The sequence below is a fragment of the Erinaceus europaeus genome, chromosome 11 (assembly GCF_950295315.1).
Source record: "Erinaceus europaeus chromosome 11, mEriEur2.1, whole genome shotgun sequence".
NCBI lineage: Eukaryota > Metazoa > Chordata > Mammalia > Eulipotyphla > Erinaceidae > Erinaceus > Erinaceus europaeus.
The window spans coordinates 54,020,502-54,042,466 of NC_080172.1; the positions used below are offsets into that span (position 1 = coordinate 54,020,502).

At 54.8% G+C, this 21,965-nt stretch overlaps 1 protein-coding gene across 3 annotated transcripts; it reads left to right on the plus strand.

Annotated features, from left to right (window-relative positions):
• Positions 1–250: 250 nt before the first annotated feature.
• SEMA6C (semaphorin 6C) lies at positions 251–17,225 on the plus strand. Of its 3 annotated transcripts, XM_060201702.1 has the most exons (20): positions 251–341; positions 2,274–2,323; positions 3,984–4,149; positions 7,667–7,781; positions 8,060–8,117; positions 8,906–8,962; positions 9,268–9,369; positions 9,474–9,564; positions 9,722–9,841; positions 9,990–10,078; positions 10,255–10,472; positions 10,699–10,830; positions 11,082–11,234; positions 11,403–11,576; positions 11,789–11,935; positions 12,222–12,299; positions 14,586–14,641; positions 14,775–14,819; positions 15,253–15,348; positions 15,580–17,225. In XM_060201702.1, the coding sequence occupies exons 3-20, from the start codon at positions 4,038–4,040 to the stop codon at positions 16,569–16,571; spliced, it is 2,835 nt and encodes a 944-aa protein (XP_060057685.1). In that variant the 5' UTR covers positions 251–341; positions 2,274–2,323; positions 3,984–4,037; the 3' UTR covers positions 16,572–17,225. The 3 variants fall into 3 exon arrangements, with proteins under 3 accessions (XP_060057685.1, XP_060057686.1, XP_060057687.1); XM_060201703.1 differs by lacking the exon at positions 15,253–15,348; XM_060201704.1 differs by lacking the exons at positions 251–341; positions 2,274–2,323; positions 3,984–4,149 and adding an exon at positions 4,918–4,940.
• Positions 17,226–21,965: the final 4,740 nt, after the last annotated feature.

Below are 21,965 nucleotides of genomic sequence, written 5' to 3' on the forward strand. Positions count from 1 at the left end.
CGGGGCCCGGCCCTCTCAGCTGGAGGTGCCCCCTGACGCCACGCCCCCCGATCTTCTATTGGTGGAGAGGTGTGGAGGAGGCAGGGCCTCGTCGGGCTCCGAGGACGGGATTGGTCTCGAAGGACCGGGGGCGGGGCGGGGACGGGCTGGGGGAGGCGGGCGAGGCGGCAGGGCCCGGCCCAGAGCTCCGGGCGGTCGCATTGTTTTCCTCCGCGGAGCGGCAGTAGCACTGGGGGCTGCGCCTGGGACCCTGGACTCGCCCGCCCCGCGGTGCCCGCTGCCCACAGCCCGGCTCCAGCAGGTCCGGCCTCGGGCCGGAGCCAACGCCACGGCCAGCGAAGGTGAGCTGGGGGCCCCGCTGCGGTCTCGATCCTGCGGACGCAGAGCTCGGAGCTCGGATCAAGTAGCGGGCTCTGGCACTGGGGTGCGGGGCGGGCGCGAGGCCGGGGGCGTGCAGAGGGCCGGGAGGCGCCAGCGTGCCGGGCCGACGGAGTTGGGGTGCGCCCAGGTGGGGACCCCGGACCGCCGGGCTCCCGGGAGCTGCGTGTCGGGGTGGGGAGCGGCGGCTGGGTCTTGAGGTGCGCAGCTTGTAAATACGTGAAGAACTGGCTCCATGCACCCCTGGGAAGTGGGGAAACTGAGGCTTGGGGACCAGCGGGGCGGGCTCACGACTTTCCCAAGGCTTCTGCAGAGATGGGCACGGGGAGCGGCAGCCTGCTCTTCGGGGTCACGGCTGCACCTCTGCTCTTGTGCAAACCGGAGTCTGAGCTCCGGGAGATGGGGTGCTTGGAGTCTGGAAGCCGGGCTCCTGAGCAGCAGCAGCTCCGCGCCCCGCTCCGCCCTCGCCCCTCGCCCCTCGCCCCTCGCCCCTCGCCCTGGGCTTTGTTGTACCTAGGGCTCCCTGGAAGCAGCCCGAACTGGCGCACCGCTCCCCGCCTGCCCCCAGCCCGCCCTCGGCCGCCCCCAGCCTCTGGCCCTATTTCCCCGGCGCGGAGACCCGCCCCCGCCAGCCCCGCCAGCCCCGCCAGCCCCGCCAGCCCCGCCAGCCCCGCCAGCCCCGCCAGCCCCGCCAGCCCCGCCGCCCGCGCCTGAAGGCCCCTCCGGCCCCTCCTCCCGCTAACGTGGCTCTGGGACCCGGTCCCGGCCCGGACTCTGCAGCCCGCCCCCCTCGGAGCCACGGATCGGGGAGGGGGAGACGTGTCTGCTCCCGGGCTCGGATCCCCCCTCCCCGAGCGGCTCTGACACCTGGATGTCCCCCTCCTCGCGGGGGCGGCGGTGCCCAGCCGGGTCTGAGTGCTGGGGAGGGAGGCGCCTTGCAGAAACGAACGTGCCCCCCTTAGCGCCCCCGCTCCCCCCGAGGAAGGTGGGCTGGGGCGGGCGACCCGCTGGAGGGCTTCCTGCTATTGTCCCCAGCTGGGCGCCCCATCTCCATCCTTCCCCAGCCCCCGCTGGACTCTGGCTGTGACCCGGCCACTCCCCAGAGGTGACTCCAAGGCCCTCTCCTCCCCTCTCTTGTCTCCTCCCAGGGAAGGACTCCCCCGTTAGCCTGGGATGTGGGGTGTGAGCAGCTGGGAGTCATCCCGGCCAGAAACTGCCTCCTCCTAAGCCAGGGATGGGCTAGGGGCACTCAGACACTGCTCCCCCAAACAACTACATGAAGCATCCCGAACATCTGCGATAAGTCTAGGGGGCCAAGCCAAAGGCCAACCGAGTGTTTTGTAGAGGCTGGATTAATCCAGCCTGAGGTGGGGGGGGGGCGGGAGGCCACCCGGGAGAGGAGGAAGGGATTGGGGGTGCCTGCTATCAGAGCGCCTGCCTGGAAATGAAGAACATGTAAATGAGATGCAAATGAGCCTTTATTGTCCCCAGCCAGGGCGCTTTAGCTGCTGGTTTCTAGGGGTTTCAATATGGGAGTGGTTGGCAGCCCCCCCCAAGTCTCCCTGTACCCCCTTTCCAGAGGCTGATTGGGCAGTCCCAGGAGTTTCTAAGTAGGGGCCGGTTGGTTCCAATCTTCCTCATCTGGGTGTGAAGTGCACCACTTTGGTACCCAAGTTCAGTGCAAGCATGCCCGCCTTGTCTGCAGAGGGGATGAGAGAGAGAACCAGAGCATCTCTCTGGCACATGTGATGCTGGGGACTGGACCCTGGACCTCATGCTTGAGGGTCCACACTGCTTGCTACATCTCCTTGGCCACATGTTCAGTTAACTTTTAAGGGAGGTGTCATTGAGGTGTCACTCAGTCTCTTCCCTCCATTTGTCCTTCCCTTCATCAGGTCAGAGATCTCTTGCCTCCCTCAACTCCCTCCAGGAGTCGCCACCCCAGGTAAGGGACAGTGACACCATCCTGGTGGGAGCAGATGTGACTCAGGAAGAGGGTCTGACTTCTCTCCCCACAGCCAGGGACCAAAGTTGTTTCCTGGGTGAAGAGACAGACCAGTTGCCCAGAGCAACTTGGGGGAGGAGGGGATGTGAGCTGGCTGTGTCCCTTTCTCTCCCCCTGGGGCAGAGCACCTGGAAGCAGGGAGAGATGCAGGGAGGGGTGCAGGGGGGAGGCCTGGCCTTGCAGCAGCAGAGGGTCGTTAGCTGGCTGGCTGCGAGTTCCCTGGAGAGGGGTCATCATTAGGTGTTCTACCCCTTCCCTCCTCCCGCTCTCCTGGGATCCCAGCTGACGTCAGCCTCCCCACCAGTGACGCTGGGCTGGGGGTGGGGTGCACTTGGGTCCTGTCTCTGAGAATGGAAGTGTTGGGGTGATGATGTGATGGGCTGGGCCTGGAGTGGACCGGGCAGGATGGACAGTTAAGTCCGCTGAGGGGCAATTGTTTGTCCAGGGAGACAGGTTATTATGCTTCTTGACCTGATTTCCGGGAGCTGTTGTAGCCCCTCTGGTCCGTGTGGGGGCAGGAAAGAAGCTGCATCCATAGCCCACTGGGTGTCCCCACCAGGGCTGGCCACAGGCAGGAGGAGGCTTGTCTCAGTGTCCCTGCCACCACCTTCCATCTTTACCTGGACTTGGGTCCACAGTGCCTGCCTGTCTCTGAATTGTTTATACTTCCATTTCAAGGCAGCCCAGAAAGAGAGAAGGGGAAACTGCCTTCAGCCACATCTTTCCCCCCACCCCCCCACCCCTTGGGCAGCCCCCTCCCCCCTGGGTGTGTGTCTGCCCTGCTCCTACCATGTCCAGCCACTGGTGCTCAGGAGCCAGGGAGGGGGGGGCTCACAGACTGGCAGGGGGCATGGTGGTCTGGCAGACAGCTGCAGGCCGAGCTAAATTTAGCCTCTGATCTGGCTTTCATACAGATTCATTTTTGGCTAAGACAACCCCCCCCCCACTTCTTTTATTACCAGCCAGCTACTTGCAATGGTGAGGGCCCCCCAAAGCAGCCCTTTAGGCCAGAACAGTGACCCATAAACTGTCTCCCCCCAGCCCTGGAGGTGCTGGCTGCCTGGCGGCTAACTAGGCCAGGAGCTGGTGCTGGTGCTGCTCCCAGGGTTGGGGTGGGGGTGGTCTTTGAGGGTGGGGAAGGCAGCATGGCGCCCTCTTCCTTCTTTCAGTGCCAAGGAGTCACTATTTATAATGTGAAGGCTTTGGTGGCTAATTATAGCTGAGGAGGGGTTGGGGGGGGCCTCCCGGAGGTATCACCTAGCGGGTGTCCCAGACCAAATCAGAAGGGGAGAAGAGGCAGAACTGTAGGGTGTGTGTGTGTGTGTGTGTGCGGGGGGGGGGGGGGGGGACAGGGGGGCTGGTGTGTCTTATCCTCACCTGGGGTCACACTGGCAGGCCTCACACTAGCCAGTTGGGGCCAGTTGTAGATGGCAGGGCCTTGAGTGACAGTGACAGCCGGCTAGGGTACAGGCGTTGCCAGAAAAAGGACTCTCCTCCATCCCCTGGGGTCTTATGGGGTGAGGGTTGGGAGGAGCCGGCTGCCCTGCTGGGGTGGGGGGAGTTGGCTCCCTCCCCCACTTCTTGCTGTCTCCTCTTTCAGGACTAGCATATGGGTGAGGGGGCACCCCCTGGGGCCTGAGCTGCCCCGCCCAGGATGCCCCGTGCCCTTCACTTCATGCCCCTGCTGCTGCTGCTGCTCTCACTGCCCCCTTCCCAGGCTGCCTTCCCCCGGGACCCCCTCCCTCTGCTCACCTTTGACCTGCAAGGTGAGTGCCTGCCTGTGCTCCCTGTGTTCTGCACCCCTGTGTGTGACCCCATGTAGGAGGCCAGGTGTAGCTGTGAAGAAAGACCGAGCAATAGAGCAGCAGGTAGGGTATCTGCCCCAGGTTCGAGCCCCAGCATTGTATGGGGAGTACTAATGTGTCCCTATGTGTCTGTCCATCTTAGGGGTGGGAAACTGTCTTTTTTTTTTTTTCCTGCTAAGGGCTCTTTGGATATTTCTAGCATCATTAATGCACAGGCCATACATAATTATCAACTTAAAAATTAGCACTGAGGGAGTCGGGCTGTAGCGCAGCGGGTTAAGCGCAGGTGGTGCAAAGCACAAGGACCGGCATAAGGATCCCGGTTCGAACCCCGGCTCCCCACCTGCAGGGGAGTCGCTTCACAGGCGGTGAAGCAGGTCTGCAGGTGTCTATCTTTCTCTCCTCTCTGTCTTCCCCTCCTCTCTCCATTTCTCTCTGTCCTATCCAACAATGACGACAACAACAATAATAACTACAACAATAAAACAACAAGGGTAACAAAAGGGAATAAATAAATAAAATTAAAAAATAAATTAAAAAAATTAGCACTGGATGTTGGTATGAAAAAAGCTCCAGAATTATTGAATCGCAAGTCCTGCCTGTGGTTTGCCTTGGCAGAGTCAGGCCAAATGACTGCACGTTCCTCACCCAGGGTCTGTCAGAATGAGAAAGGTGGTCCGGAGCAGTGAAGTCATGCATTCATGAGGTCCCAGAGACACAAAGGAAAATAAAAGATCCTGAGCAGTAGAGGGGTGCAGACAGGTGCCTCCCCTACCCCACCATGTCCCTTCACCTGCAGTCACTGCTCATCCTGAGGTCTCCTTCAGTGGTTGTGAAATGGACTCTCAGTCAGGCCCAAACTTAGCAGTCTTGATTTTTCCCTCTTTTGTTGCCCTTGTTGTTTTACTGTTGTGGTTATTATTGTGGTTGTTACTGATGTCGTCATTGTTGGATAGGACAGAGAGAAATGGAGAGAGGAGGGGAAGACAGAGAGGGGGAGAGAAAGATAGACACCTACAGACCTGCTTCACCGCCTGTGAAGCGACTCCCCTGCAGTTGGGAAGCCGAGGGCTCGAACCGGGACCCTTACGCTGGCGCCATGTGCGCTTAACCCGCTGTGCTACCACCCGACTCCCTGCAGTCTTGATTTGTTTGTTATCACTAGGTCTTTCTATTCTGGGTTGACTTTTTTTTTTTTTTATTTTTTAGATAGAGAGGAAGAGACAGAGGCAACACTACATCACAGAAGCTTCCCCTAGTGCAGTGGGGGCCAGGCTTGAACCTGGGTCATGCTCATGCAAAGCAGGTACACTATTCAGTGAGCTGTTTTTGCCGGCCTCTTAGTAGTTCTGAATCCTTTCTCACTGGCTGTGTGACTTGATTAAACTATGTAGCCATTCCTGTGCCTCCATCTCCTCAAAGGTAAGAGGAAGATAATAATGACCTTCTTCCTGATAGTTCTTTAGGGATTAAGTAAGGCATTCAGTGGAAACTGCTGAGAACATTGTCTGGCACAGAGGAGAGAGACAATTAATTGTTTGCTACAAATGAAGGGTTTAGATGAGTTGAGAGGCTGCCAGCCCCTTGCTTCTTCTCTACCATTGGTACCACTACTGCTAAGCCTTGGTAGGTCAAACCTGAAAGAAACCACACACCCACCTGTTCTTAGAAGAGCTTTTTTTTTTTTTTTTTAATATTTATTCTCTTTTGTTGCCCTTGTTTTATTGTTGTAGTTATTATTGTTGTTATTGATGTCGTCATTATTAGATAGGACAGAGAGAAATGGAGAGAGGAGGGGACAAGAGGGGAGAAAAAGATAGACACCTGCAGACCTGTTTCACCACTTGTGAAGCGACCCCCCTGCAGGTGGGGAGCCGGGGGCTCGAACCAGGGTCCTTACACAGGTCCTTGCGCTTTGCGCCACCTGCATTTAGCCTGCTGCGCTACCACCTGGCTCCCCTTAGAAGAGCTTTTATGGGGGCCGGGCTGTGGTGCACTGAGTTAAGTGCACATAATACTAAGTGCAAAGGACCTGCAGAGGGGATCCCTTCACAAGTAGTGAAGCAAGCCTGCAAGTGTCTCTCTTTCTCTCCTTCTCTATCTCTCCCTCCTCTCTTAGTTTCTCTGTCCTAGCCAATAAAATGGAAGAAAATATCCACCAGAGTAGTAAATTTGTAGTGCTGGCACCAAGTGCCCTAGCCATGACCCTGGAGGCAAAATTTTTTAATTTAAAAAAATTTTTTTTAGTTACCAGAGCACTGCTTAGCTCTGACTTATGATGGTGCTGGGGATAAAACCTAAGACTTTGGACTTTTGTATAAACATTGTGTTATCTCCCCAGCCCAAGATTTGGTTATTAATGAAAGAGAGAGAGTCAGAGTATCATTCTGGTACATGTGATGCCAGGGATAGCACTTGGGACATTGTACTTGAGAGCCTAGCCCTTTTTCTCTGAGGCACCACTTTATGGCCACTGAGTAGGGATGCATGCAGTGAGACTGTGTTTGTGCAGTGCTGACATGGTGCTTGGCAGAGTGAAGGGTCCAGAGCTAGCTAGGATTTCTTCTTCTTCTTTTTTTGCCTTTAGGGTTTTCGCTGGGGCTTGGTGCCAGCACCATGAATTCACTGCTCCTGTGGCCATTTTTAATGTTTTATTGGTTAGGACAGAGAGAATTTAAGAGGAGAGGGGGAGAAGGAGAAAGATAAACACCTGCAGACCTGTTTCACAGCTTGTGAAGCGACCCCGCTGCAGGTGGGGAGCCTGGGGCTCAAACCGGGATCTTAGCTGGTCTCTATGCTTGGTACTATGTGTGCTTAACCCAGTGTACCACCACCTGGCCTCCACTAATATTTTCTTTCTTTCTTTCTTTCTTTTTTTGCCTCCAGGGTTATTGCTGGGGCTCAGTGCCTGCACCGTGAATCCACTGCTCCTGGAGGCTATTTTTTTCCCCTTTTGTTGCCCTTGTTGTTTTAGCTTTGTTGTGGTTATTATTATTGTTGTTGTTGATGTCGTTGTTGGATAGGACAGAGAAAAATGGAGAGAGTTGGGGAGACAGAGAGGGGGAGAAAAAGCTAGACACTTGCAGACCTGCTTCACTGCCTGTGAAGCAACTCACCTGCAGGTGGGGAGCCGGGGGCTCGAACCGGGATACTTCCGCCGGTCCTTGTGCTTTGCACCATCTGTGCTACCGCCCGACTCCCTCTTTTCCTTTTTTTAAAGAGAGCACTGATCAGCTCTGGCTGATGGTGGTACAGGGGATTGAACCTGGGACTTTGGAGCCTCAGTCATGAGAGTCTCTTTGCATAACCATTATGCTATCTACCCCTGCCCCCGCTAGTATTTTCTCATCTGACACCTCCATCTGTGTTCCATATGGTTGGAGGGGATATTGAGGAGGTGTGTGTGTGCGCGCGCGTGTGGGGGTAGAGGGTGGGGTTGGGTAGCTGGCTCTCAGTGCTCTCTTCTCTGTGTTTCCAGGTACTTCTCCATCCTTCTGGTTTCGGGGCCTGGAGGATGACACTGAGGCTGCTGAACTTGGGCTGGACTTTCAGAGGTTCCTGACTTTGAACCGGACCCTGCTGGTGGCTGCCCGGTAAACTGGCCACAGCACAGTTGTGGGGATGACATGCATGTTTCTGGGCAGACATGGGACCTGCATGGCCACTGTGGCACCTTACAGGTGTACAAGCCATGGGACCAGGACATGCTTGGACCAAGAGCACAAATGCCAAGGCCTGGAGTCGGGGAGGGCCATGTAGGAGGTCTGCACTGTTTCTCCCTGAGCAGCTGCACCTGGGGTGGGTTGAGGGGCTGAGATACAGGCCATGGGCTTTGGACATGGTTCTTATACCTCTTTTCCTGTCCCTTCAGGGATCATGTTTTCTCCTTTGATCTTCAAGCCCAAGAAGAAGGGTTGGTGCCCACCAAGGTGAGGAAGAGGCACAGACACAAAGATGAGGTGGGAGATGTCTAATTGGGTCAGTGGTAAAACAGTCATCCCAAATACAGTCACAGGGTGGCTGGGCAGTGGCTCAACTGATTCAGACTTTCACGCCTCAGGTTTCTGGTTCCATCCCCAGCACCACATGTACTAGAGTGATGCTCTCCTTCTCTTATGCTCTTATATGTGATAAATAAAACAAATATTAGGGCAGAGGGTAGATAGCATAATGGTTATGCAAACAGACTCTCATGCCTGAGGCTCTAAAGTCCCAGATTCAATCCCCCACATCACCATAAGCCAGAGCTGAACAGTGCTCTGGCTTAAAAGTAAATAAATAAAATAAAACAAATATTAAAGAAAAAAAAAGGTAACCTAGGTGACTCATGGCTAGAGCTTTAGATTTCAAAGCCTGAGATCCTGAGTTTAATCCCTGGATTTGCTTGTGCCAGTGTGGTGCCCTGACTCTTCCCCCATTCTCTTTCTTTCTCTCATGTTAATATAGAAATCTTGAGAGAGAGAGAAAGAGTGTGTGTGTCATAGGGCCAGAGAAAGAGAGCACATTAGATGGGGTACCACATGGAAGGTGCTATGACACCAGAGGAAGGCCTGGTGCTGTGGTGTTTCTCCCTCTCTGTCTCTCTATCTGAATGAAAAAAATGGCCTGGGCGTGATGAGACTGCATGCAGCTCCACAAAAAAGAAAAGAGAAAGGAGCTGAAATGTGAGGTGGGGTCCTGGTTGCCCCGTGATTCCCTCTTCTACGTGTGCCTTCAGTACCTGACATGGAGGAGCCAAGACATGGAGAACTGTGCAGTCCGGGGCAAGCTGACGGTGAGAGAAGGGGGGTGAGCCCCTGCCTGCTCCCTGTCTGGTCCCAGCATCCCATCCTGTGCCCTACTTCCTGTCTGCTTCTCCCTTGTCGGGCCACACAGGAAGATGTGAAGGAAAGGGAATTAATGATTTTTAGCTTCTCTGTGCCTTGAGGAAAAAGAAAAGTAAGGCTCCAAAGGCCCACAGGCTATGGGGACATGAGCCAGTTGAGTGGCCCCCTTCCTTCCCATGCCCTGACTTTGCTTCCTGGGGTTCTCTCCCCACCTGGGTAGCCCTCTGCTGACCTGCTGTTTTGGCTCCCCTAGGACGAGTGCTACAACTACATCCGCGTCCTCGTGCCCTGGGATGGCCAGACACTCCTGGCCTGCGGAACAAACTCCTTCAGCCCTGTGTGCCGCAACTATGGGGTACAGAGAGAGTGGGGTGGGGGGATGAGCACTTGATTTGAAGGTAGGAACAGTCAGCGCTTAGGGGTGGCAGGGCCACAAGAACCTGTCCCCTTTGCCTGCAGGTCATTTCGCTACAGCAGGAGGGTGAGGAACTGAGTGGGCAGGCCCGGTGCCCCTTTGATGCCACGCAGTCCAATGTGGCCGTGTTTGCAGGTGTGCTGGAGCAAGTACCCACCTTCGCCCACCCCCATCACTCTCTTCCGCATGCTGAGTGGAGAGTTAGAGGCAGGACCCAGGATTGAGTCTGGTGTGGGTGTGAGAGGCTCTTGATCCCCACCTAATCTCCCCTTGCAACCCCCTCTCCTCTCAGAGGGCAGCCTGTACTCAGCCACTGCTGCAGACTTCCAGGCCAGCGATGCGGTCGTCTACCGAAGTCTGGGGCCTCAGCCCCCGCTGCGCTCCGCCAAGTATGACTCCAAGTGGCTCCGAGGTCAGGGCTGGTCTGGAGCATGACTCTTGGGAAGGAGGAGCAGGGGAGGATGGTGGTGTTGAGGGCATACAGAAGGGGAGAGGCCCAGCATGTCTGGGCAGATATAGAGACACTGCCCTGCCTTGGCCTTTCTCCCCCAACCCCCCAGAGCCACACTTTATCCAGGCCCTGGAGCACGGAGACCATGTCTACTTCTTCTTCCGAGAGGTTTCTGTGGAGGATGCCCGGCTAGGAAGGGTAAGTGGGCTCTCGGGTAGAGGGCTGGAGGTCTTTATGATTCTGAATGCTCCCAAGACTAACTCCCCAAAATGCTTGGGCTCCCAATCTCCGTTCTCCCTGCTGTCCCCAGTTCAGCGTGGTCCTATGGCTTTCAGCCTGGCACTGTCACCTGCCATGTCCCTCCCTCCTCCCAGGTACAGTTCTCCCGGGTGGCTCGAGTGTGTAAGCGGGACATGGGTGGCTCCCCCCGAGCCCTGGACCGCCACTGGACCTCCTTTCTGAAGCTGCGGCTCAACTGCTCGGTGCCTGGGGACTCCACCTTCTACTTTGACGTCCTCCAGGCTTTGACAGGTCCTGTCAGCTTGCATGGCCGCCCTGCTCTCTTTGGGGTCTTCACCACCCAGACCAACAGGTTGGTACAATACTCACTGCTGTGCTCAGCCACCCCTCAGTGCTCACCTGAGGCAGGAGAGGAGGCTCTGTTCAAACTGGTCTGTTCTCCTGTCCATCTGTTTCCTCCTAGTATGGCACCAGGGCTGGCCTTGCCCTCTCAGGCTCACCCTGCCCCAGTGTGGTGTCTGCAGGGGGTTGCCCCTGCCAGCACCCACCTAGCACTCATCCTTTTCTGGCTCCTTCAGCATCCCTGGCTCTGCGGTCTGCGCCTTCTACCTGGATGATGTTGAACGTGGGTTTGAGGGCAAGTTCAAGGAGCAGAGGAGTGTGGATGGGGCCTGGACATCTGTGTCTGAGGACAGAGTCCCCTCTCCCAGGTACCCAGGCTGGGGGTGGTTTTTGTGGGGGCAGAAGCAAACCAAATCTGCTCCCCAGATAGAATTATGAGGAATGGGTGAGCTTGGAGCAGTTGGCAAGGAAGGAAGGAAGGAAGGGTGGAAGGAAGGAGGGAGGGAGGAAAGGAGCAAGTGGTGTCTGTCCAGGGAAGCCAGGGTTTTCTGTCACATCTTGGAGGTGTGGGGGCCAGTGCCCAATGAAGTCCCTGCCCCTGTGTGCCCCTCACCCCCAGACCAGGATCATGTGCAGGAGTAGGTGGGGCTGCCTCATTCTCATCCTCCCGAGACCTCCCAGATGAAGTCTTGACCTTCATTAAGGCTCACCCACTGCTGGACCCTGCCATTCCACCCGCCACCCATCAGCCTCTGCTCACCCTCACCAGCAGGTATTGTCTTCTCTGCCTCCATAAGGGGAAGTCAGATCATTTTGGGGAAGGGCAGATGAAGCAAATGGGAAAGAACCCAGAAGGTAGGTGGGCACCTGGGCTGCCCTTTAAAACACTCACAATACCTACTAGTGGTCTGGCCACCCTGACCAAGGCCCGTCTCTCTAGGGCCCTGCTGACTCAGGTAGCTGTGGATAGCATGGCTGGCCCCTTCCACAACACCACGGTCCTATTTCTTGGCTCCAGTGATGGGACGGTGCTGAAGGTGCTCCCCCCAGGGGGGTCTTCTGGGGGGCGAGAGCCCATCATCTTGGAAGAGATCAATGTCTACAGCCCTTCTCGGTGAGGCTTTGTCAGGGACTGCATGTGCCATGGATAGGGTGGGAGGCCAACACTGGTTCTACAGTGGCAGCTAGAGGGATAAATAGTGTGGAGGGACGAGGGGGTCAGTCAGAACACCAATCCTGTAAGCTCTACTCAGTCACACCTCCCACTGCCTGCCCTTGAACTTGGCAGAGAATCAGGGTCCTCTGCTGCCCCTTTTGCCCCCGCAGGTGCAGTGGGAAGCGGGCAGCCCAGGTGGCCCGCCGGGTGATCGGGCTGGAGCTGGATGTGGAAGGTCACAGGCTCTTTGTGGCGTTTTCAGGCTGCATCATCTACCTTCCTCTCAGCCGCTGCACCCACCACGGGGCTTGCCGGAGGTGAGAGGGGCCTGAAGCCAGGCCCTGTCTGGGTGCCCACGGGGTGGTGGGAACATGGGAGCATAAGCTTGAGGTCTGGGGAGGTCAGGGAGGTGGAGGGGATGGGTGGCAGGAAACTGCCGCCAGCATTCTGAAGACAGGCTGTAAGGGGAGTTGGATGTGAGGGGAATCTTGGGCTAGGAGCCTCCTGGAGGGGAGGGTGAGAAGCGGCAGGGTGAGAAGTGGCAGGGTATTGGAATGGGGTTCAAGAGAGGGTCCCAGCCTCACATGGCTCAGTTTTCCGTAGGAGCTGCCTAGCTTCTCAGGACCCCTACTGTGGATGGCATAGTTCCAGAGGCTGTGTGGATATCAGGGGGTCTGCTGGGTAAGTGAGGGATTCCTGGATCTCCTGAGAAAGTTTCTCAACACTAAGAGATGAAGATGGTGGGGGCCAGGTGGGGACGCACCAGTTTGAGCACACACATTAACTATGCACAAAGGCCAGAGTTGAAACCCTTGGTTCATCCTGCAGGGGAAGCAGGGTTACGGGTTTCTCTCTTTCCCTTCCCCTCTCAATATCTCTATCAAATAAATGAGAGAAAGAGAGGTGAAGTGGGGTCAGAGAAAATAACATATTGGTTTATACAACAGACTTTTAGGCCTGAGGCTTGGAAGTTCAGGGTTTTTAAAAAATTATTATTAATGAGACAGGAGGAGAGAGAGAAAGAACCAGACATCACTCTGGTACATGTACTGCTAGGGATGGTACTCGGGACCTCATGCTTGAGAGTCTAATGCTTTACCCACGGCGCCACCTCCCAGTCCACAGGAGTTGTTAGCATCACCATAAGCCAGAGCTGAGTAGTGTGCCCTGGTTAAAAACACATGAACAAATGAAAGTTTTTTTGTTTTTAAGTTATTATGCGAGTGGGGAGTGGCATAGTGGAAACAGTGTTGGACGCTCAGGTATGAGGTCCCAAGTTTTATCCCTGGAACTTCATGTGCCAGAGTGATACTCTAGTTTTTTTTCCTCTCCCTTCCCATCAATTAAAAAATACAAATATATATATTTAGAGGCCTGGCCATGGTACATGGTATTCTTGGTTGAGCACACACATTACCATGTACAAGGACCCAGCTTTAAGCCCCCCAGTCCCCACCTGCAGGGGAGGCTTCATGAGTGGTGTCAATCAGTGCTTCAAGTCTCTCTTCCCCTCTCTATCTGCCCTTTATCTTTCAATTCCTCTGTCCTATAAAATATATACATATATTTAATTTTTTTTTTTTTAGTTTTTATTTGCTATCTTTATTTATTAGAAAGAGACAGCCAGAAATCAAGAGGGAAGGAGGTGATAGAGAGGGAAAGAGACAAACACCTGCAGCACTGCTTCACCACTCTAAAAGCTTTCCCCCTGTAGGTGGGGACCAGGGACTAGAACCCAGGTTTTTGTGCACTGTAATGTGTGCGCTTAACCAGGTGAGCCACCACCCAGTCCCAACTTATTTATAATTTTTTTTGGATTTTTTTTTTTTTTGCACCTCCAGGGTTATTGCTGGGGCTCAGTGCCTGCACTATGAATCCACTGCTCCTGGAGGCCATTTTTCTCCTTTTGTTGCTCTTGTTGTCTATCGTTGTTGTGATTATTGTTGTTATTGATGTCGTCGTTGGATAGGACAGAGAGAAATGGGGAGAGGAGGGGATGACAGAGAGGGGGAGAGAAAGACACCTATAGACCTGCTTCACCGCCTGTGAAGTGATCCCCCTGCAGGTGGGGAGCCGGGGGCTAGAACCAGGATCCCTACGCCAGTTCTTGCACTTTACGCCATGTGCACTTAACCTGCAGCGCTACTGCCCAGCCCCCTCCTTTTTTTTTTTAAAGAAGCTTACCTGGATAGTGTGCTGTGTCATATGATCCAGGTTGGAGCCTGACCCCCACTGTACTAAAGGAAGCTTTCATGCTGTGGTGTCTTTCCCTCTCCCTCTGTCCTCTGTCTTTAAATAGTTTTTTGTTTTTTTTTTAAAGATCTTATTGATTGAGATCTCAGTACATACACTGCTGGAGTTTTTTTTTTTTAATCTTTTATTTATTTTTTAAATATTTATTTATTTACTCCCTTTTGCTGCCCTTGCTGTTTTATTATTGTTGTTGTTACTGATGTTGCCGTTGTTGGATAGGACAGGGAAAAGGAGAGAGGTGGGGAAGACAGGGAGGGGGAGAGAAAGATAGACACCTGCAGACCTGCTTCACCGCCTGTGAAGCAACTCCCCTGCAGGTGGGGAGCCGGGGGCTCAAACCGGCATCCTTAGGCTGGTCCTTGTGCTTTGCACTACGTGCGCTTAACCCGCAGTGCTACCGCCCGACTCCCTATTTATTTATTAATGAGAAAGATAGGAGGAGAGAGAAAGAACCAGACATCACTCTGGTACATGTGCTGCCAGGGATTGAGCTCAGGACATCATGCTTGAGAGTCCAGTGCTTTATCCACTGTGCCATCTCCTGGACCACACTGTCCTCTGTCTTTACCAGTCTATCCGAAAAGAGTTCAGAGCAATGAAGCCCAGTGATAAAAAGAGAGAAAGAGAGCATGAGTGAGCACAGGCTGGATAGAAGGGCAGGGCAGGGTTGGTGGTTAGTGTGTAACCGCTGCAAGCTACCCTTTTCCCTCCTAGGACTGATGTCGTTCCAGCTGGGGACCAGAACTCCATGGAGCATGGTGATTGCCAAGGTAAACCGAAGGCACAGTGCTCTGATGACTGCATGCCCTTCCAGGCCTCCAGCCTCCTCTTCTCCTCCTCTTCTGCCTTCATGAGGTTCCCCCGGGCTGGCCTGCATCTTCATGGTCTCTCTGTTCTTCATAGATGGAGCTACTGGGAGTCAGTCTGGTATGGGCGACCCTGCTTATGGTGAGTGCTCTTTCAGGCTCCACCTTCCCTTGCTTGGCCACACTCCCCCAAGTCTCTGTGTCCACACTGCACCATCAATCCTGCATTCCTGACACCCCCCAAGAAGAGGCTCGGAAAAGGGTTAGCACCCTCTATATGCCCCGCATGTTGCAGGGTCCTTAATAAATAGTTGTGAATGAAAGAAAAATAAAAGAATGTCCTGCCTGGCCAGGGTGGTGATTCAGTGGTGGAGCACAGGACTTGCAAGCAAGACTGTCCTGCATGAGGAGCCCTTCCCCACACCCAGAGGAAAGCAGAGGCTGGATGCTGAAACCGTTGGGTTCCCCAATGGGGAGGTGGGGGTGTCTCTGTGTGCCTGTGTTGGGGGCTCTGAATGGGTGCCAGGGGTGGCGAGCAGGACCCTCACCGGCTCTGACCTGGTCTCTGTCACCAGTGCTTCTGGGTCCTGGCCCTTCCCTTGAGACCCCCAGCCCCCCCAGTGATGCCCATCCCAGGTCCCAGTCTTCCACTCTTGGAGCTCACACGCAGGGTAAGGGGGCAGGCTGGGAGGGGCAGGAGTGAGGTGTGGACGAGGTCTGGACCCCTCGCTGACCAGTGTTTGCTGCTCACTAACACCTGTGTGGAGCGTCCCCTGGCCTGGGCCGGGCACCATGTGGCAGCGGCTCTTGGCATGGCTGCAGGGGCCGAGCTGCAGGCTTCAGGCTGTGTTGAGCCCGCACCCGACCTGGCCCCGGCTGATGTCCCCTCCCTTGGTCGGCAGGCGTGCGCCGGGAGCTCCCCGCAGCCTCCGCCTCGCGCTCGGTTCCCGTCCCTCTGCTCCTGGCCTGCGTGGCCGCGGCCTTCGCCCTGGGCGCCTCGGTGTCGGGGCTGCTGGTGTCCTGCGCCTGCCGCCGCGCGCGCCGCCGCGGGAGCAAAGACCTGGAGGCGCCCGGGCTGCCGCGCCCGCTGTCGCTGCGCAGCCTGGCCCGCCTGCACGGAGCCGGCCCCGAGCCGCCGCCGGCCGCCAAGGACGCGGACGCGGCGCAGACGCCGCAGCTCTACACCACCTTCCTGCCGCCGCCCGAGCCCGTGCCCCCGCCCGAGCTGGCCTGCCTGCCCACGCCCGAGTCCACGCCCGAGCTGCCCGCCAAGCACCCGCGTCCCCTGAGCGCCGCCGCCGCTGCTGCCGCCGCCGCCGCCAGGCCCTGGGAGTGGAACCAGAACGGCAACAACGCCAAGGAGGGCCCGGGCCGGGCCGCCGGGGGAGGCCCCGCGCCGCGCGTGCTGGTCAGGCCGCCGCCGCCCGGCTGCCCCGGCCAGGCCGTGGAGGTGACCACGCTGGAGGAGCTGCTGCGCTACCTGCACGGCCCGCAGCCGCCGCGCAAGGGGCCCGCCGCCAACCCCGCGCCCGCCCCGCTGGCCGGTGCCGGCCCCGGCCCGCTGCCCCGCGAGTGCGCCCCGCCGCTGCGGCTGGACGTGCCCCCCGAGGCCCGGCGCCCCGGCCCCGCCGCCCGGCCCGCGCCCCGCCTGGGCGTCGGAACTCGCCGGCCGCCCTGCGCCGCTCCGCGCGCGCCCCCGGCTCTGCTCACGCGGGTGCCGTCCGGGGGCCCCTCCCGGTACGCGGGGGCTCCGGGCAGACACCTCCTCTACCTGGGCCGGCCAGAGGGCTACCGGGGCCGCGCCCTCAAGAGGGTGGACGCCGACAAGCCCCAGCCGCCCACCAAGGCGCCCCTCGCCCAGCCGGCCGGCCCCGGCGGCCATTTTAACTTCTGAGGGAGCGAAGGCCTGGCCGAGGGCCGAGGGCTCGGACCGCCCGTCCTGGACTCCGAGAGTCCCCGGGGCCGCCGCCCGCCCGCCCCGGCTTAATTTATTGACTGTCTCCCCTTCCTCGAGAGGGGCGTGGGAGGTGAGAGGCTCGGCCCCCGTGAGCCACCTTTTTTTGGGGGACCTGCCCGCTCCCACGCCCCCCTCCCTCAGCCAAGCTGCCTTAACTCGCCGCTCCGCTCCGGGCTTCCTTCACGGACTGGGCCCCGGGCGGGCGCGGGCGGGGCCCCGCGCCTCGTGAATCAGTCCCCTGGCCTCCGGGACGTGCTTCCTTCTCCTACTGTGTAGGAGCCTCCGCCCCCAATACAGCCGTGTCCCCAGCCGCTGCCTGACTTTCCTGGGTGGGGGGCGACCGAGCCAGGCCTGGGCCTCGAGCTCCCCACGGAGCCATCGCGAAGACTGGCTTCCTACCGGGGTTAACCAGGAAAGGCTTCCTGAAGGAAGCCCGCGAAGAAGTGCGTGGAGAGGCGCCAAGGGCCCGGGGGCAGGGGAGGGCACTCGGAGCACGAGTCTGGATTAAGGTCGGACGAATGTTCTCGAAACTTATTGGGGGCGAAATAAAATGAAGCTGCAGCGGATGTGGCTGGAGTTTCGCAGCAGGAAGTCGTGTCCTAGAAAGAATCTGGTTGGAAGGGTCTGCGGTGCATGGGGGTAGGCGGCAAGCAGGCTGAGGCTGCAGCCCCGTCGGAGGCAGGAAAGTCTCCGCAGGTCCCGGAGGAACAGTTGTCCTTGGCTTCGCCGAAGGGGGCGTGGCGGGCCGGTCTGTTACAGCACGTTTGCGCATGCGCACTGGGCATTGTCTCCGTGCTCCGGCCACACTACAGCCCCGAATGCCAGAAATCAGCCAGCTTGGGGGCATCATCATTGGAAGTTCCGCGGGCTGCGCTGCCTGTCCGTTACCCCAGAAACCAATGGGAGGGGCGGACAGGGCCGCCCGTCCCGCCCACTGCCCTAGCGGTAAGGACACTTAAGACCTGACGCAGGCGGTGGCTGCTCTAGCAGATTTACAAGTCAGGTTTCTGTCGGCGCGTGGCCTGAGGTTTCCGCCCAATTGCTACCCTAGGCCGCCCACTTTCTGGTGCCACCTGGAGGCCGGACCTGGTGCTGCACCTAGGAAACCTTGCCAGTCCCCCTTTGCTAAAATGTTAAGGACAAGTTGGTAAAAACCCTAGAGACTGTTTTTAGCAACACCCTTTGTTGGTGACGCTAATAAGTCAGAGGTCTGCCCTAAGTTGCGTTTTCTTATCTGGAAAATGAGATACTGAGATGCCCAAATACAAGAATGTAAAAATGTTTTCCAAAGCAGAAAACATGGTACTTTTCTGAGTGGGGCAGGGAGGGGGTTCCTCCTAACATACCTTCCTCTATTCCTAACTTTGCTATCAGCTTTAAGCAGTCTGTTTCGTTTCTAGCCTTATGACTTTCATTTACAGATTTTAAAAAATATGTATTAATGATGGAGAGATCCACAGCATCACCATTACTGAAGATATTTTATTTTGGGGGGCCGGGTGGTAGCACAGCGGGTTAAGCGCACATGGCACGAAGGGCAAGGACTGGCGCAAGAATCCCGATTTGGGCCCCCGGGGTCACTCCACAGGCGGTGAAGCAGGCCTGCAGGTGTCTTATCTTTCTCTCCCCCTCTCTGCCTTCCTCTCCTCTCGATTTCTGTCTGTCCTGAACGACAGCAATAATAATTTCTTTTTTTATCTTTTTTTATGTTTATTTCCTTTTTGTTGCCCTTGTTTTTTGTTGTTGTAGCTATTGTTGATGTTGTTCATTGTTGGATAGGACAGAGAGAAATGGAGAGAGGAGGGGAAGACAGAGAGGGGGAGAGAAAGACAAGACACCTGCAGACCTGCTTCACCGCTTGTGAAGCGACTCCCCTGCAGGTGGGGAGCCGGGGGCTCGAACCGGGATCCTTATGCCGGTCCTTGCGCTTTGTGCCACGTGCGCTTAACCCGCTGCGCTACTGCCGGACTCCCTCAACGACAGCAATAATAACAACAACGATAAAACGAGCAACAAAAGGGAAAAATGGCCTCCAGGAACAATGAATTCGAGTGCAGGCACCGAGCCCCAGCAGTAATTCTGGAGGCAAATTAAAAAAAAAAAAATTATTTTATCTATTTTAAACACACATACACACCAGAGCCCTGCTCAGCTGGCTTATGGTGGTACTTGGGGTTGCCTGGGACCTTAGAGCCTCCTCCGGCATGACAGTCTTGCAGAACCATTGTGACTTCTCCCCAGCCCTAGAGTCAGTCTCCAAGCATATGCTCTAGCACGTGCAATGCTGGGGATCAAACTGGGGGCCTCAGGCTAAGTCTAGAACTTTAGCACTACATCACTTCCCAGTGATGGATCTATCTAGATTAAAAAAAATTTTTTTTTTAACCTCCAGGGTTATCGCTGGAGCTCAGTGCCTGCACTACAAATCCACTGCTCCTAGAGGCCATTTTCCCCATTTTGTTGCCCTTGTTGTTATTGTTACTGTTATTGTTGGTATTGCTGTTGTTGTCGAGAGAGCAGGGGAAGACAGAAAAGGTGAGAGAAAGACACCTACAGACCTGCTTCACTGCTTGTGAAGTGACACACCGCTGCAGGTGGAGAGCCGGGGCCTCGAACCTGTGTTCTTGAGCTGGTCCTTGCGCTTTGTGCCATGTGCACTTAGCCCACTGTGCTACCACCCAGCCCCCATCTATAGATTAAAAAAAGTATTTTATTCCCTTTTGTTGCCCTTGTTTTATTGTTGTAGTTATTGTTGTAATTGATGTTGTGTTGGATAGGACAGAGAGAAGTGGAGAGAAGAGGGGAAGAGAGAGGGAGAGAAAGATAGACACCTGCAGACCTGCTTCACCGCCTGTGCAGTGACTCCGCTGCAGGTGGGGAGCTGGGGGCTCAAACTGGTAGCCTTACACTGGTCCTTGCTCTTTGTGCCACCTACTTAACCCTCTGTGATACCACCCGACTCCACATGTATAGTTTTTTTTTTTTAACATTTTAAAAATATTTATTTCCCCATTTGTTGCCCTTGTTGGTTTTTATTATTGTTGTAGTTATATTGTTGTTATTGATGTTATTATTGTTGGATAGGACAGAGAGAAATGGAGAGAGGAGGGGAAGACAGAGAGGAGGAGAGAAAGATAGACACCTGCAGACCTGCTTCACTGCTTGTGAAGTGACTCCCGTGCAGGTGGGGAGCCGGGGGCTAGAACCGGGATCCTTACCAGGATCCTTGTGCTTTTAACTCACTGCACTACCACCTGACTCCCCATCTACAGATTTTTTTTTATAGGTATTAACTGTTTTCTTTTTTTAAAACTATTTATTTATGAGAAAGATAGGAGGAGAGAGAAAGAACCAGACATCACTCTGGCACATGTGCTGCTGGAGATCAAACTCAGGACCTCATGCTCGAGAGTCCAAAGCTTTATCACTGTGTTACCTCCCGGACCACCATCTATAGATTTTGGTGGCCAGCCAAATTTGGTGGCTCTCCAGCATTTACTCTTTCTCTTGGAGTTGGTTTCACTGGTTTAGAAAGGTCTTCCAGGGGCCAGGTGGTGGCGCACCTGGTTGAGCGTACATGTTACAGTGCTCAAGGACCTGGGTTCGAGCCCCCGGTCCCCACCTGCAAGGGGGAAAGCCTTGCAAGTGATGAAGCAGGGCTGCAGGTGTCTCTCTTTGTCTCTCCTCCTATCACCTCCTTCCCTCTCAATTTCTGACTTCTCTATCAAATAAATAAAGATAAAAAAATTAAAAAAAAAAGAAAAAAGGTCATAAGGTGGTCCAGGAGGTGGCACAGTGGATAAAGCATTGGACCCTCAAGCGTGAGGTCCTGAGTTCAATCCCCTGAAGCACATGTACCAGAGTGATGTTTGGTTTTTTTCTCTGAGTGATGTCTGGTTTTTTTCTTTTTTTTTTTCTGCCTCCTATCTTTCTCATTTATAAATAAATAAAACCGTAAAAAGAAAAAGAAAGGTCTTCTAGGTTTTTTTTTTTTTTTTTCTCCTCCAGGGTTATTGCTGGGGCTTGGTGCCTGTACTACGAATCCACCGCTCCTGGAGGCCATTTTTTCCTACTCTGTTGTTCTTGTTGTCATCATTATTGTCATTGCTATTGTTGGATAGGACAGAGAAATCGAGAGAGGATGGCAAGACAGAGGGAGAGAAAGATAGACACCTGCAGACCTGCATCACCAACCATGAAGTGACACCACCCCCTGCAGGGGGGGAGCCAGAGGCTCAAACCAGGATCCTTACTCTGGTCCTTGCGCTTCAACCCGCTGTGCTACCACCAGACGCTGGGTCTTCCAGGTTTTGGTCCCGCCTCGCTTGGTTGCCCAGTAGCAGCCCAAAATCCTTAGAGGCCATTGTGACTTACTAGATCGTGAAGAAAGCAAGAGAATGAAAAGCTTTTCAGTCGTCTGGCTTCGTTAACCTCTTCAAACCAAAGCTTTAAGGCAAAGACAAGAATTTCAAGGCTGCAGCTTTTTTTTTTTTTAAAAAAAAATATATATATTTTCCCTTTTGTTGCCTTTGTTGTTTTTCATTGTTGTTTTAATTATTGATGATGTCATCATTGTTGGATAGGACAGAGAGAAATGGAGAGAGGAGGGGAAGACAGAGGAGGAAAGAAAGATAGACACCTGCAGACCTGCTTCACCACTTGTGAATCGACTCCCCTGTAGGTGGGGAGCCAGGGGCTCCAACTGGGATCCTTACAGCGGTCCTTATGCTTTGCACCACTTGCTCTTAACTCACTGTGCTACCACCCAACTCCTGGCTGCAGCTTTTCAAATCCCTCTGAGACAAATCTCCCTAAAGGTGGTCAAAAACTGAAGGGTTGAATACTTATATTTAAGTAGAGACCCACAGAGATGTACAACAGAAACCAAACTGTGGCTTAAAAGGTAGCAACAATTCACAAGTTCAAGTCCTGCTTTCCAGTCAATGTTAAGGTTGTTTGTGCATTCATGTCTTTAGAGATAATGTCATCTCTAGCCATCAGTGGACTCTCAAAACCTCAGGAAGCTGGGGAGATAGTCTAATGATTATGGAAAAAGACCCAGGAATGCCCCCAAGTGAATTTTTTTTTATTGGGGAATTAATGTTTTACATTCAACAGTAAATACAATAGTTTGCACATGCATAACATTCCCCAGTTTCCCATATAACAATACAATCCCCACTAGGTCCTCTGTCATCCTTCATGGTCCCAAGTGAATTTTAATCCACAGTACCACCAGTACTTTTTTTTTTAAAAATATGTATAATTTATTTTCCCTTTTGTTGCCCTTGTTCTTTATTGTTGTTGTAGATAACTATTGCTGTTGTTATT

What these genes read in the sequence shown, in the direction of transcription:
- SEMA6C (XM_060201702.1), top strand. Translation starts at nt 4,038, where the DNA reads ATGCCCCGTGCCCTTCACTTCATGCCCCTGCTGCTGCTGCTGCTCTCA. An exon ending in ACCCTGCTGGTGGCTGCCCG is followed by an intron (nt 7,782 to 8,059) that starts GTAAACTGGCCA and finishes CTGTCCCTTCAG; the next exon opens with GGATCATGTTTTCTCCTTTG. An exon ending in GACAGAGTCCCCTCTCCCAG is followed by an intron (nt 10,831 to 11,081) that starts GTACCCAGGCTG and finishes CCTCACCCCCAG; the next exon opens with ACCAGGATCATGTGCAGGAG.